The sequence below is a fragment of the Megalobrama amblycephala genome, linkage group LG4 (genome assembly GCF_018812025.1).
Source record: "Megalobrama amblycephala isolate DHTTF-2021 linkage group LG4, ASM1881202v1, whole genome shotgun sequence".
NCBI lineage: Eukaryota > Metazoa > Chordata > Actinopteri > Cypriniformes > Xenocyprididae > Megalobrama > Megalobrama amblycephala.
In genome coordinates this window covers 4,321,337-4,333,597 of record NC_063047.1, presented here as the reverse complement: position 1 = coordinate 4,333,597, position 12,261 = coordinate 4,321,337, and the positions used below count along the sequence as shown (strand labels likewise).

At 35.9% G+C, this 12,261-nt stretch overlaps 1 protein-coding gene across 2 annotated transcripts; it reads right to left on the bottom strand.

Moving 5' to 3' along the window:
- Positions 1 to 583: 583 nt before the first annotated feature.
- Positions 584 to 11,524, bottom strand: pdcd5 (programmed cell death 5). Of its 2 annotated transcripts, XM_048186892.1 has the most exons (6): positions 11,139 to 11,512; positions 10,524 to 10,567; positions 5,589 to 5,650; positions 1,283 to 1,374; positions 1,137 to 1,208; positions 584 to 1,027 (listed from the first exon to the last, which is right to left on the bottom strand). In XM_048186892.1, exons 1-6 carry the CDS (start codon positions 11,202 to 11,204, stop codon positions 980 to 982), a joined length of 384 nt encoding a protein of 127 aa, XP_048042849.1. In that variant the 5' UTR covers positions 11,205 to 11,512; the 3' UTR covers positions 584 to 979. The 2 variants fall into 2 exon arrangements, with proteins under 2 accessions (XP_048042849.1, XP_048042850.1); XM_048186893.1 differs by lacking the exon at positions 5,589 to 5,650 and having other exon boundaries at positions 11,139 to 11,524.
- Between the last annotated feature and the right edge of the window lie 737 nt (positions 11,525 to 12,261).

Sequence of the window (12,261 nt, the reverse complement as noted above, 5' to 3'; positions counted from 1 at the left end):
GTTTATCAAGACTGACATGCGCAAAAATCTCTTAGTTATATCGCGTTTGCACTGTTAGTGAAGATGAAAGTATTTGTTACTGTACAGAAATTAAGTACAGATCACTGCTTTCATGTGCTCAACATGTCTGTGACCAGCTACACAGTGTTCATCTCTGCAAACTTTCATGCCACGATCTAAATATAATGCAACACTTCCACGATTAGTTAACCTTGAGAGCTGTAATGGTAAAAACATGCTAAAAGAGAGAGTAAGACTTGGCTATTTCAAATGGAAAGATGTCAGCCAATCACAGCAGTGGGCGTTTACACTGATGTCTCACAGCAGACACGCCCCTTCAAACAGAGCGTTCAAACCAGAGGGCTAAAATCAAGGTAGGAAAAATGCCTTTTATTTATAAATTATGACAATTTTGGATGTAAAAAGCATACTAACATTATAAGTGCACCCCAGGAAACATTATAAAACAAAACAATGCAGTTCATGACCCCTTTAACGTTAAAGAGATACCTTTTATCATGTGAAGCTTTGTTGGGCCTTGTGAGACAAGCAATGCAACTGATGTAATAAGAATTTATCAAAATTTTGTTTAAGGCTTTTATTATGTAAACAGTTGCACATATATGTATCCTCAAAAAAGTCCACAATCAAAGATGAGGCCAGTTCCAATTTTTGCAATAACAATAGATCAGAAATGTCCACTGTATTCTCAAAAAAACAAAAAACAAAAAAAAAAACACACATCTAAAAATGTAGAGAGTAAAGAGAAACTAAAGACTAAGAAGAAAAAACGGTAACAGAAACAGTATTTAGATGAAGAGTTCCTGTATCACCACAGATCAAAGTTCTTTGGCTGTGATTGTGTATTGGGCAGGACAATTGATCTGTCAGTCATAGTCATGCCCTGGTCAGCAGTCAGACCAGAGTACCAAAAGTACTGTGAGTACAGAAAGCCCAGTTGATTTATGACACCTGCATATTAGTCATCATCCTCTTCATCGGAGTCCATTACACGATGCCGGTTAAACTGGGAACAAAACAGAGACATTCACTGAACTTATGTTTACTCGTAGATTTATGGTGCTTTAAGTTTTACAATCTCATGAACAGATTTTTAATTATACCAAAGTACTTACCTTTACAGTTGTTTTCTTCTCTGTTTGTTGACTGACTTTCTCCAGGATCTCAATTAATCCAGCCTCTGTAATCTAAACATACAACACCTGATGCTATAAAATGTACATTCTAAAACACATTAATGATGCGTCATCTGCCATCTTACTTTTCCTCCAAGTTGTCCAAAGCGAGCCATCTGAATCAGGTAATTTTCCACAGCTTTCGCTTTATCTGGCTTTACAAGAGCCAAATTACTCACTAAAGAAAAAGCAGCAGGAACATCATAAATATTTAAAGGGTTCACATAAAAAAATTAAAGTTCTTTACTCACCCCCATGTTTTTTCCAAACCCATAAGACATTTGTTCATCTTCAGAACGCAAATCAATGCACATGCATAAAGCACTTCAAAAATAGTAAATTGAAGCTGAAAAATGTGTGAATGAAAGCTAACTAAACCCAACTAAAATATGTTCATCATATGAAGTGTGTAGGGCTGATGGTAGGGCTGTTTATAGCCAAGAATCTGGCAATGCGATATGCATTACGATACAGGGATTACAACAGGATATGAACAGGAGCAAAAACTTTTTTATTTGATCAAAACAGTGGGATCTCCATTTGCTTATATCACTAATCACGATTTTGTGCAGTCTAAGTAAAGGGAAAATAGTAAAGCGCTTGCAGGATTCTTTAGGTGTGCAGACATAGGGCTGCACAATATATCGTTTTAGCACCAATGTATCGCGATGTGCGCATTCGCGATAGTCACATCGTAGGATGTACGATGTAGCATAGGGATCGTAGATGATCCGTGATCCATATGTGTCAGCTGCCCCCTGGTTTGGAATTCACAGATTAATTCCAAAGTTTTAACCATCATAGAGTGACAGTTTATCATTTGCATGTGTTTTTAAGTCCTGTCAGTTTAAACATCAAGTGCAAAAAGACTGGAACTTGTGCGCTGTTTTGTATGTCTGCACACAGAGCTGCGCAGACAGCATGTGATGTTTGTGAACACTGAATTCCCTTCTCTTTCGCTTGAACAGACATGTGCATACAAAATTCAAAAGTCAAAATGCCCATCTCAATGAGTTTTGTCGTAAATGCAGTTTCATCTCTGCAAACTTTCATGCCACGATCTACTGTAAATATAATGCCATAGATCTAAATGTAATGCAACACTTTTCACGATTAGTTAACCTTGAGAGCTGTAATGGTAAAAACATGCTAAAAGAGAGAGTAATACTTGGCTATTTCAAATGGAAAGATGTCAGCCAATCACAGCAGTGGATGTCTCACAGCAGACACGCCCCTTCAAACAGAGCGTTCAAACCAGAGGGCTAAAATCAAGGTAGGAAAAATGCCTTTTATTTATAAATTATGACAATTTTGGATGTAAAAAGCATACTAACATTATAAGTGCACCCCAGGAAACATAAAACAAAACAATGCAGCTCATGACTCCTTTAACGTTAACTAACGTTAACTAACTCCTTTTATCATGTGAAGCTTCGTTGGGCCTTGTGAGACAAGCAATGCAACTGATGTAATACGAATTTATCAAAATTTTGTTTAAGGCTTTTATTACGTAAACAGTTGCAAATATCTGTATCCTCAAAAAAAGTCCACAGTCAAAGATATGAGGCCAGTTCCAATTTGCCCAAAATGCCCATCTCAATGAGTTTTCTCATAAATGCAGTCGGTTATGAGTTGTAAATATATATGAGTTGTATTTTTGTTTTTCCGCACAAAAAGTATTCTCGTAACCTTCTCTCGATACTCTCCAACTTCAGAGAACTGTTATATTCATAATAAATTACATTTCCTTCCTTTTAACTTTATTAGTTATATTGTTTATATTCGTTTCCCTGGTAGTTTTGCTATTACATTTTATGGGGCTTGTTTAGGTGTGATATCTGGCAACCCTTCACTTGGCGCTTTAATGAAGGTTAGAGTTTCAAGAAGAGTGCAGAAGAGCAAAAGCTACTGTTAGTGCCAATCATTTGAGACTTATTTAATAAAGTAATTTAAATTATACGCACCTTGTAGGTGCGTTATTTTACTCTAGCCCGCTGCTGCTCAGCCCTTCATATTCGCCTCTTCGGCTTGAGCGGCGTACTTTTGCATCATTAAACTGTGATCAGTTTATGTGAGCGTCAAGTTGACAGATTTTTAGAATCAAATTAAGCGATTATCAGCTGGATCTGATCAGTGGACGATCGTTTGGGGTTAGAATTATATATATACACGTGCTGTTGGATTCTCAATATTTAGCACTTTAGCTTCAGATACAGATATTTATTTGCTTATTTCAATGTGCTTTTTGTCTGTAAAATGTACCTGTACATGACAAGATCACAAGAAAACCTTGTAACTAAACTTTAAGGCTATTTTTAATTATGTGTGACTTTCACCTCTTTTGACCCAATAACATCACATTAATTTTTAGAAAATTGATTTTGTCTATATAAAGCCTTTTGCCTGTTCTCGGACTCTTCTCCTTTGCGGTCTCCTGCGTCTCGTCTCGCAACACATCTTCTTAAGGTAATTACCTGCTTTTCTACGTTAGTTAGCAAAGCTCTTTCTAATACTCTTTTCTAATGTTTTTTTTTCCCTATTCTACCAAAATGCTCTTAATAAATGCTTAAAACAACACTTGTAGCATCTTTCTTAATAAACAAATTATCTGAACTCAATTACAGTAACAGTTGTATTGTCTTTCTTTATAAACATTCTTAAAAGCTTTTAAAACAATAAAATGTGTTGTCTCTTTTCGTAATTGACATTCTTAATAAATGCTTTTATAAAAACCAGTTGTTTTGTCTTTCTTAAACAATTAACTCATATTATAAATCACATATCTCAATAAATGTTTTCTTGCAAATAACAGTTGTATTGTTTTTCTTAAGGAACAATTAACTCAAATCTTATAAACAGAACAGGACAACTGCATATTTTCCACAACAATATATATATACGGATGGATGGATGTTCTCGTCGCTTCCTAAAATTAATGTTGAACCACTGCAGACATGTCGACTATTTAAACGATGTCTTTAGTACCTTTCTGGACCTTGAAAGTGGTGATTAAATTGCTGCCTATGGACGAGTCAGATACCTCTTGGATTTCATCAAAAATATCTCAATTTGTGTTTCAAAGATGAACGAAGGTCTTACGGGTGTAAAACGCCTTCACACTAAAGTTTGAGGTACATCAAATACAGGTATGCTTCGCATCCATTGAGCTGAACTGAAATAGTACAGATCACATGACGGAGAGCAAAACTCTCAAGCGCTCAGTCAGTGTTCAGAGAGTGAAAATATATCTATGCTTCAGTTATATTTAGACTCTAACACGCAAGTAAAATCTAAGAATTTATTAGCCAATGGAGAATGATAGACATTATTTAGTCACCCAGAGTCAAGATTTAGTCACATATGCGAGTGATTTACTCACATTGTAGAGGGATGTAAAGGAATATATTCATAAGGATATATTAATAATAATAAAACAACGTTTTTCCTTACAGCGAGAGTTAAACAGGAATGCGTTAAACTTGTATAGCTGAGATGCCAGTGTAAGCGGCAGTAACCAACCAGTCAGGATCACAGTCATTTGACCACATTTTTGGGATAAATCGTCCCAAAAGATCAGTCATGAAAAAGAATAGATCCATAAGAATAGTTTCACAATAATAACAAAATAAAAAATTGAACTTCTCAAAACAGTGTAGAGTGGTAGAGGACGCGTCAAACTGGATGCTTAATAGCGGCTGGCTGGACCAAAGCAGCCATAAGTCACCAGTTGGGATAGAGAATATTTGACTGCTTTAATTGCAACAAAATCCTCTAAAACATAAAAGAACAGACTCATGGGAACAGATGCACAACAATACATAAATGTAATTTGCTGGAGCAAGAGAGGAAGAAGCACAAAACAAAATCTGCCAAAAATCAATGGTTGCTGAAACTTGCCGGGGTGGACTGCCAGCCACTGGCAGGTCAGTTAGTGATTGAACCCCTACTGATGCACCCTTGTACTTCTCAATGTCACAGTTTATGTGACATTATGTTATCTGAGATATGTTATCTGAGATAACACTGCCACCTAGTGGTCAGGTTTAAACCAAACACAAAGTCACTGGCACGGATCTTGGATGTAAACAAATTCATAAATAAATGTCAATACAGTATCGTCAAACATAATATCGCAATATTCATGTGTATCGATATTTTCTTTTTCTTGATATATTTTCTTATGTCCTATTCAATGGACTGGCAAAAATGGTTAAAGAATATTACAAATATCTTTGTTTTCCAAGGATGAACGAAAGCCTTTTCAGTTTGAAACAACAGCAGAAAATGAAATTACTTCTAAGAATAGAGAAAGTATATTCGAAGATGAATATAAATACATGCTTGCATGACAATACAAGTGATAGCTTGTCAAAGGTTTTTAAATGGACTTACATCTGGCACGGGCAGACTGATCTAAGAGTTGAGCCAATATAGAGTTCCTCATCTCAGCCTCTCTATGAAAGACACAATGACAATAAAACTGCTCAAACATAATCAGTCTAAACAAGAAATAGGCAGAATTAACTACACAAAATGTTGTTAAATAAATGCTGCTTTTTACAGGGCATTATACCATGGTCTTTCTGAATACTCAATTTTGATTGGCTAGAAGGTGTGCAATAAAACCGTTTAATGCACAGGTAGTTCAAAGTCAGTTTAATCACCGCTCTATATTAATGTGCTGTTTTCATTGAAGCGAGCACACACATACGTCACTCGCACAGAGATCGGAGATCCAGCTGTGCACCCAGACATTCAGGAGCACAGAAACTTATCAATGCTGCCCCGCAACTTTTATTAACAAAACAGCTTCACTACTTCACTACATTATATTTCACAGCAACTGGGGGTACACGTCACCGGTTAATTAAACTCACAGCTTCGTTGTAAATAGAGAGAGACGCTGAACAGACACAGGTAATTCTTACACACATCATTATCTCTCTCTCAATAATTCAAATAAATGCTGTAATTCTTTAATCCAAATAAATGTAATCTTACACAATACTTTCAATACTTGTCTGATTCAAAGCAGGCAGAATGGCATATCTATGCATGGGCCGGTTACCAGTTTCAAGGTATACCGCGGTATGAAAAAGTACTAAACAGTACTAAATAAACTGCAAAATGTTACCTTTTCTAATGCATTTATTTCAAACACTTCTGACAGCACTGCACAAGCTCACACCGCCATCTGTGGGACAGTTAGCCAGGGTTCAAAGCGCCAAATTTGAGCAAAAATCTGCGCTGAAACGGTGTTATTCACCACCAGTTGCCCAGTAACTTTTTTTATAAATTGACAATGCATAGATGTGAGAATTTTATATGACTTAGTATGATCATCAAATTGCAACGGATGTAATGTAATTATATAAATATAGTCTGACGCGCTGCATAGAGTAAGACAGCTTTCAGCTTCGATTCACAGTAAATGCTTATCTGCTTGTGTGTTTGAGTCGCTTATAATTTGCATTTGGGAATGCAACGTGCACCAACCATCCATAGTGAGAATCGTTTATAAATCTGTTGTCAACAAAGACAAATTTATTTTATATTATTATTATTATTTTATCAGAAGTAATTTGTATATTAATGTAATATTATAATAAATGGATTATAAATACTCAGGTTTTTAATTTATTTTACAGTACAATATTAAGATATGTCTTTATTAATTTAATTTAAAAAATATAATAATAATTGTGGGGATGGGGTTAGATAGAGTCCGGTTTTCCTTCTTTTTTGTCTTTAGCTGATCACATGCCTGGCTCACTTAAGTGACTTTTTTTTTAAGAAAATAATTAAATTATGTTCTATTCATTGTGCTACAGATTTAGACTCACTTAAGTGACTGCATTTATTTTAATTTAATTAAGAATTCAACTGTTTTATTATTTAACCTGACATGTTTACTACGGTTCCAAATATTCTATATTGCTTAATAACAAAATATAGCATTCAACTGAAAAAAAGTTTAACGCTATATTTAAAAACAACACATTTTAGAGCTGTAATTGCAATACAGTGAAACCGTAATTTTATTTTTTGCTTAAAGCTGCTGTAGGTAACTTTTGTAAAAAAATATTTTTTACATATTTGTTAAACCTGACATTATGTCCTGACAGTAGAATATGAGACAGATAATCTGTGAAAAAAATCAAGCTCCTCTGGCTCCTCCCAGTGGTCCTATTGCCATTTGCAGAAATACACCGCTCCCGGTAAGAAACAACCAATCAGAGCCAGGAGGAGTGTCTTAGCAGTGTCAATCAATCAAGCTCGCTTGCGCGCTGATCACACCCCTGTCATGCACAGTGTACAGGCGTTCAAATTCAAGATTACCGGTGTGCCGCAGCTTTGCTTATGGCGAAATAAAACGATGTTATATGCAAAGGACCACCCTGAAATCTACTAGAAACTATGCCATACATAATTTGTCAGTCCTGTTTTGAAATCATCTTAGTTGTGTAGTTCTTAAAAAATGAAACAAATCAAGCAGGGATAGCTCCCTCCACCTCGGAAAAGCCGCTCCGATATTTACCCTTGTTTTATTTCGGGCTCTATCTAATTCTTTCTTTTTGGCTTTTTTATCATCGTCATCTGTCTTTTTCCGTTTACCCGTCTTTATTTTATGAGCAGGAGCCACTTGAGGAATTGGCAGTTTGGATTGTTTGTCCGCCATAAGCAAAGCTGCGGCACGCCGGTAATCTTGAATTTGAACTAGAGCTGCACGATTAATCATATCGCAATCGCGATGTCAAGCTTGTGCGATTATATGACGCAAAATGCTGCGATTTTATGAAATAAAATATTAAGTTAATAAATAAATAAAAAAATTAAAAAATACATGTGTGGACACAACAACCCATTATCTGAGAGCTGTTTGCCCATTTTATACACCGCTAATAAAAGAAGACCAGTCAGTTTCAGTTTAGGCAGTGCCATGTGTGGCGCGCACGGTCATGACTTTTCCGGTGTGCAGCGCAGAGAACGGGTAAAGATGGATGTGGAGCAAACGGTCACTGAACTGGTGGCAAGAAAAAACGCTACCTCTGTTATATGGCGATATTTTGGCTATAAGATTAGAAACCCAGATTAGTAGTGGTTGAAGAGGAAAGGGGATTTAATTCGGTATCGCACGCAGCGCTGTTATCGGTGCGCACATGACGCACATACATACAAGGCTGGCGCGCACAGAGAGAGAGAGAGAGGCGCGTTATAGCTCGCGAACTCCAAATTGATTTCTCTTTCGCGTCCTCAATGCACTTGGATGGTCACATACACGCATTATGTCAGTCAAAATACCCCTCTCAGCAAGTATTCATGTAAACACATTCAGTTATGTCTTAATTGAACGAGGTGAGAATTCGGATGTATATCTGTCCGATGTGTGCGTGCATAGGGTCTTACTCTTAAAGTGACAGCAACCTATAAATACCTGCTGTTGTCTGTCATGTAAATCAAACAACAAAACACAGCTTTAACAAAGATTAATCTATATTGAATTTATACAATGAACAGTGTCATTTTTACATTTAATTATTACATTTCTGTGCATGAAAATTAATACTACAGTTAGACCTTATACTTTATTTGTAACTTTATGTAGTATTTATCTATGCTTGTTGTAATTGGTGTACAGTATTTGTTCTTTTTACAGTCTGTTCACTTGCCTTTAATAATGTATTATTTAGGCTAGCAGTTTATGCTATGGTATCAGAATAGTTTAAGTGGGCTAAGTAATAAATGCAAAGTTAAGTTACCCCCATCCAATTTTTTTTTTTTTTTTGTGCTGATCCGAAAAATGATCCGATCTGTGACGTCATAACCGTGATGTGATCCGAACCCTGAGTTTTGTGATCCGTTGAACCACTACAGATTAGTAAAGAAACAAATATCTTAAATGGGATTATAACAAGTTTGCAGTAATGCAAAGATGTTATTTAATTTCATAAAAATATTTTAATTTGAAAACGTTGTGCATTTGTTTGCTGTTGTTGCTAGTTTGAGTTGAGAAATACACATTTCAGCATTATCAGTAATCTGTGTGTGTATTTTCATTGAGAACCAAGCAAGATGACTCATGATACTATTTGTTTATTATATCGCTATCGCAAATCGCAATCGCAATATTGACCTCAATAATCGCAATATGACATTTTCCCCAAATCGTGCAGCCCTAATTTGAACGCCTGTACACTGTGCATGAGAGGGGTGTGATCAGCGCGCACGCAATCTTGATTGATTGACACTGCTAAGACACTCCTCCTGGCTCTGATTGGTTGTTTCTTACCTGGAGCGGTGTATTTCTGCAAATGGCAATAGGACCACTGGGAGGAGCCAGAGGAGCTTGATTTTTTCACAGATTATCTGTCTCATATTCTACTGTCAGGACATAATGTCAGGTTTAACAAATATGTAAAAAATATTTTTTTTTACAAAAGTTACCTACAGCAGCTTTAAGGTTATCATGCCGTCAAAATCTCATACCAGCCCAAGCCTAGCTATATATAATGAACCATAACTGATGAAAATAATTGTCTTTTTTATCGTTCCTGTCAAATATTGCACTGCAAACAACAATAACAGCTTTAAGTAGTCAATGTTGGCAAATGACCATGGTATAAGAGGGATAATCCACGACTAGCTGTGCATTAAACCAGTACTTCTCAACTGGTGGGTCATGACCCAAAAGTGATTCACAAGACCGTTTTGAGTGGGTCGGAGTGTGCGGTTAAAGAAACAACAAACTTTTGATGCGAGACTTTTATTTTGGAAGATGTGCATGAAATCTGTTGACACTTCTTGTTTGGGACTGCTATTCAATAAAAATAACCTTAAAAAATAAATAAAAGCGACCTTACCTTATACTGCATATTCATCAGTGTTAGTGATATTCTCATAGTTTATGTGTATGTTAAGTAAAGTGGGACGGTTCTTGTGTCAGCCATTTTTGTGAAATACATTTGCTTGTTTTTTTTAAACACAAATTTGTTATAATTTTTATAGGCTAATTATATGCAGCATTAAACGATTTGAATGTGCTCTGCTTCTCATCAGGTAGTTCTTAGCCACCATGTCGTGCATTAAAATCGTAAAATGCACCGCTAGCCATGGATTATCCCTTCCATAAACTGAGCGTTAAATTAAATTTTATTAAAAAGGTTCTAAATTTAACTATATAAACAGATTTAAGAGACCTTCTGACCTTGAGTAATTGTAATGTAAAAATCCTGAATGCTGCTTTTTTTTTTTTTTTACTTTTTTCTCAAAGACCAATAACTTGTAATACAATTTCATTTGCAACACAGAAACTTTTGTTTGTTGTACCTCTGTTTGGCCTCCTGCTGCCCCTGCTGGTCATTGGAATGGTCCTAAAAGGGATATGCAAAATTCACACATATCTTTCATCATTTTATTCCAGTTAGAACTTTTAATCTAAATGAAACCTATAAATTAAAAAAAACAAAAACAACAACAACAAAAAAAAAAAACATAAGGAATTTGACTCAATCGTCCATGTATGCTAGGGACTGACTATTGAACTTAAGGTTTTGAAGATATTTGAAAGGTGTTATTGTTGCTTCTGGTTATTATTTTCTAAAGTTTATGCCTTAATGCAGAAATGCAGTTTGGCGTCTTTATTTCTAAATTAACGCCTGTTTAGGATGAATATTTAAGACTGGCTGTCGCTTGATGACTAGTAATTTAGCCACTGCTAGCTAGCTTCCGTATACTCTACAAACATAAACTGAAATCAATAAATAAAAATAACTCTTGGTAACTTATCTTATGTTCAGTATGAAGCTCTGAAACTCATGAATCCATCAATAAATGCTAATGACGTAGACAGATTTGACTCATATTCAAGGGCCTGACATGTGCGGTTCAATTTACAGCTATAAAAAGCGATATTTTGGACGTTTCTTTCTCCGTTTCTCTTACCCCATGTTTCGCCTGCAGTTCGGCCACACGTTGCCGTCTAATGGCTTCCAATTCTTCATCAGCCATGGATTTAAAATACACAGCGAGCTTACTGAGAGAAATATGACACGATTCGTGCGTGTTATGCTTTCGGATGGAGAGAGACAGCAAATGAAGCAACGTTGGTTCCAGGTTGTATTAATCACAACCAGAGCGATCGAACTTCACCGATCCATTCAGAGGGGCACAGTTTATTAGCAGTTAGCACTTATGATGCTCGGATTGTATCACTCCTTTACCCTATGGCGGGTACTCCGTGCTTAAATCAAGCGTCCGAACGTCAAACAGAAAGTATATCCAAACGTCTTCTTGTACTTTGAGGAGTATAAGGTCTCTGCGGAACAAAATTGGGCGTTTCTGTATTTGTGGGTGTTTTCAAACTAGTGGGTGTTTATATATCATGCAATGAAGATAATCCCCCTCACGGGACCCCACCCCCTAAACCCTACCCACACTCTGACGTGGGCAAATCAGGTAACGCTTTCAAAAACGCCCCCCTGTTTATGGCTTCGCCCACTGATTATTACTAACCTACAGAGACCTGTACTTGAATTTTATTTATTTATTTTTATTTATTTATTTTATTTTAATGCGATTTCTGAAAAAAAAAAAAAAAAAAAAAAAAAAAAAAAACGGGTTGGGGGGGGGGGGGGGGGGTGTGTTTTGAAAAGGTTTTTTTTTTTTTTTTTTTTTTATTTGTTAAAAACCACAGTGGAGCTATATACTATTTTTGGCAGCTGTTACAGAAACATTTTTACAAAAAAAAAAAAAAAAAATCTAAAATCTAATTTAACCATGAGATTTTAAGTATTAGATAGCTTAGATATTTGCAACACTGCAATGACACTGATAATTCTTAATTTCTGAAATGCAAAATCAATCGGTAGTTATTAGGGGTGTGACGAGACAGGTATCTCACGAGACGAGACGAGACTCGAGATTGAGTTCACGAGACGAGACGAGACAAGATTTTTACACACTATTTTTAAGAAATCCTCAATGGCAAAATACATGACTAGAAAAAATAGTCTGCAGATGTATTTGAAATGTTTTAACTAATCATCTCGTAATGAAAGTCATTTCA

Bases quoted from the DNA above. Each gene is read 5' to 3' on its own strand.
- pdcd5 (XM_048186892.1), bottom strand. From the start codon at position 11,204: ATGGCTGATGAAGAATTGGAAGCCATTAGACGGCAACGTGTGGCCGAA. The intron at 5,651-10,523 runs GTACAACAAACA...TGTCTTTCATAG, and splicing joins CAGCAGGAGGCCAAACAGAG to AGAGGCTGAGATGAGGAACT. The intron at 1,375-5,588 runs GTAAGTCCATTT...CTTTTTCTTTAG, and splicing joins TCAGTCTGCCCGTGCCAGAT to TGAGTAATTTGGCTCTTGTA.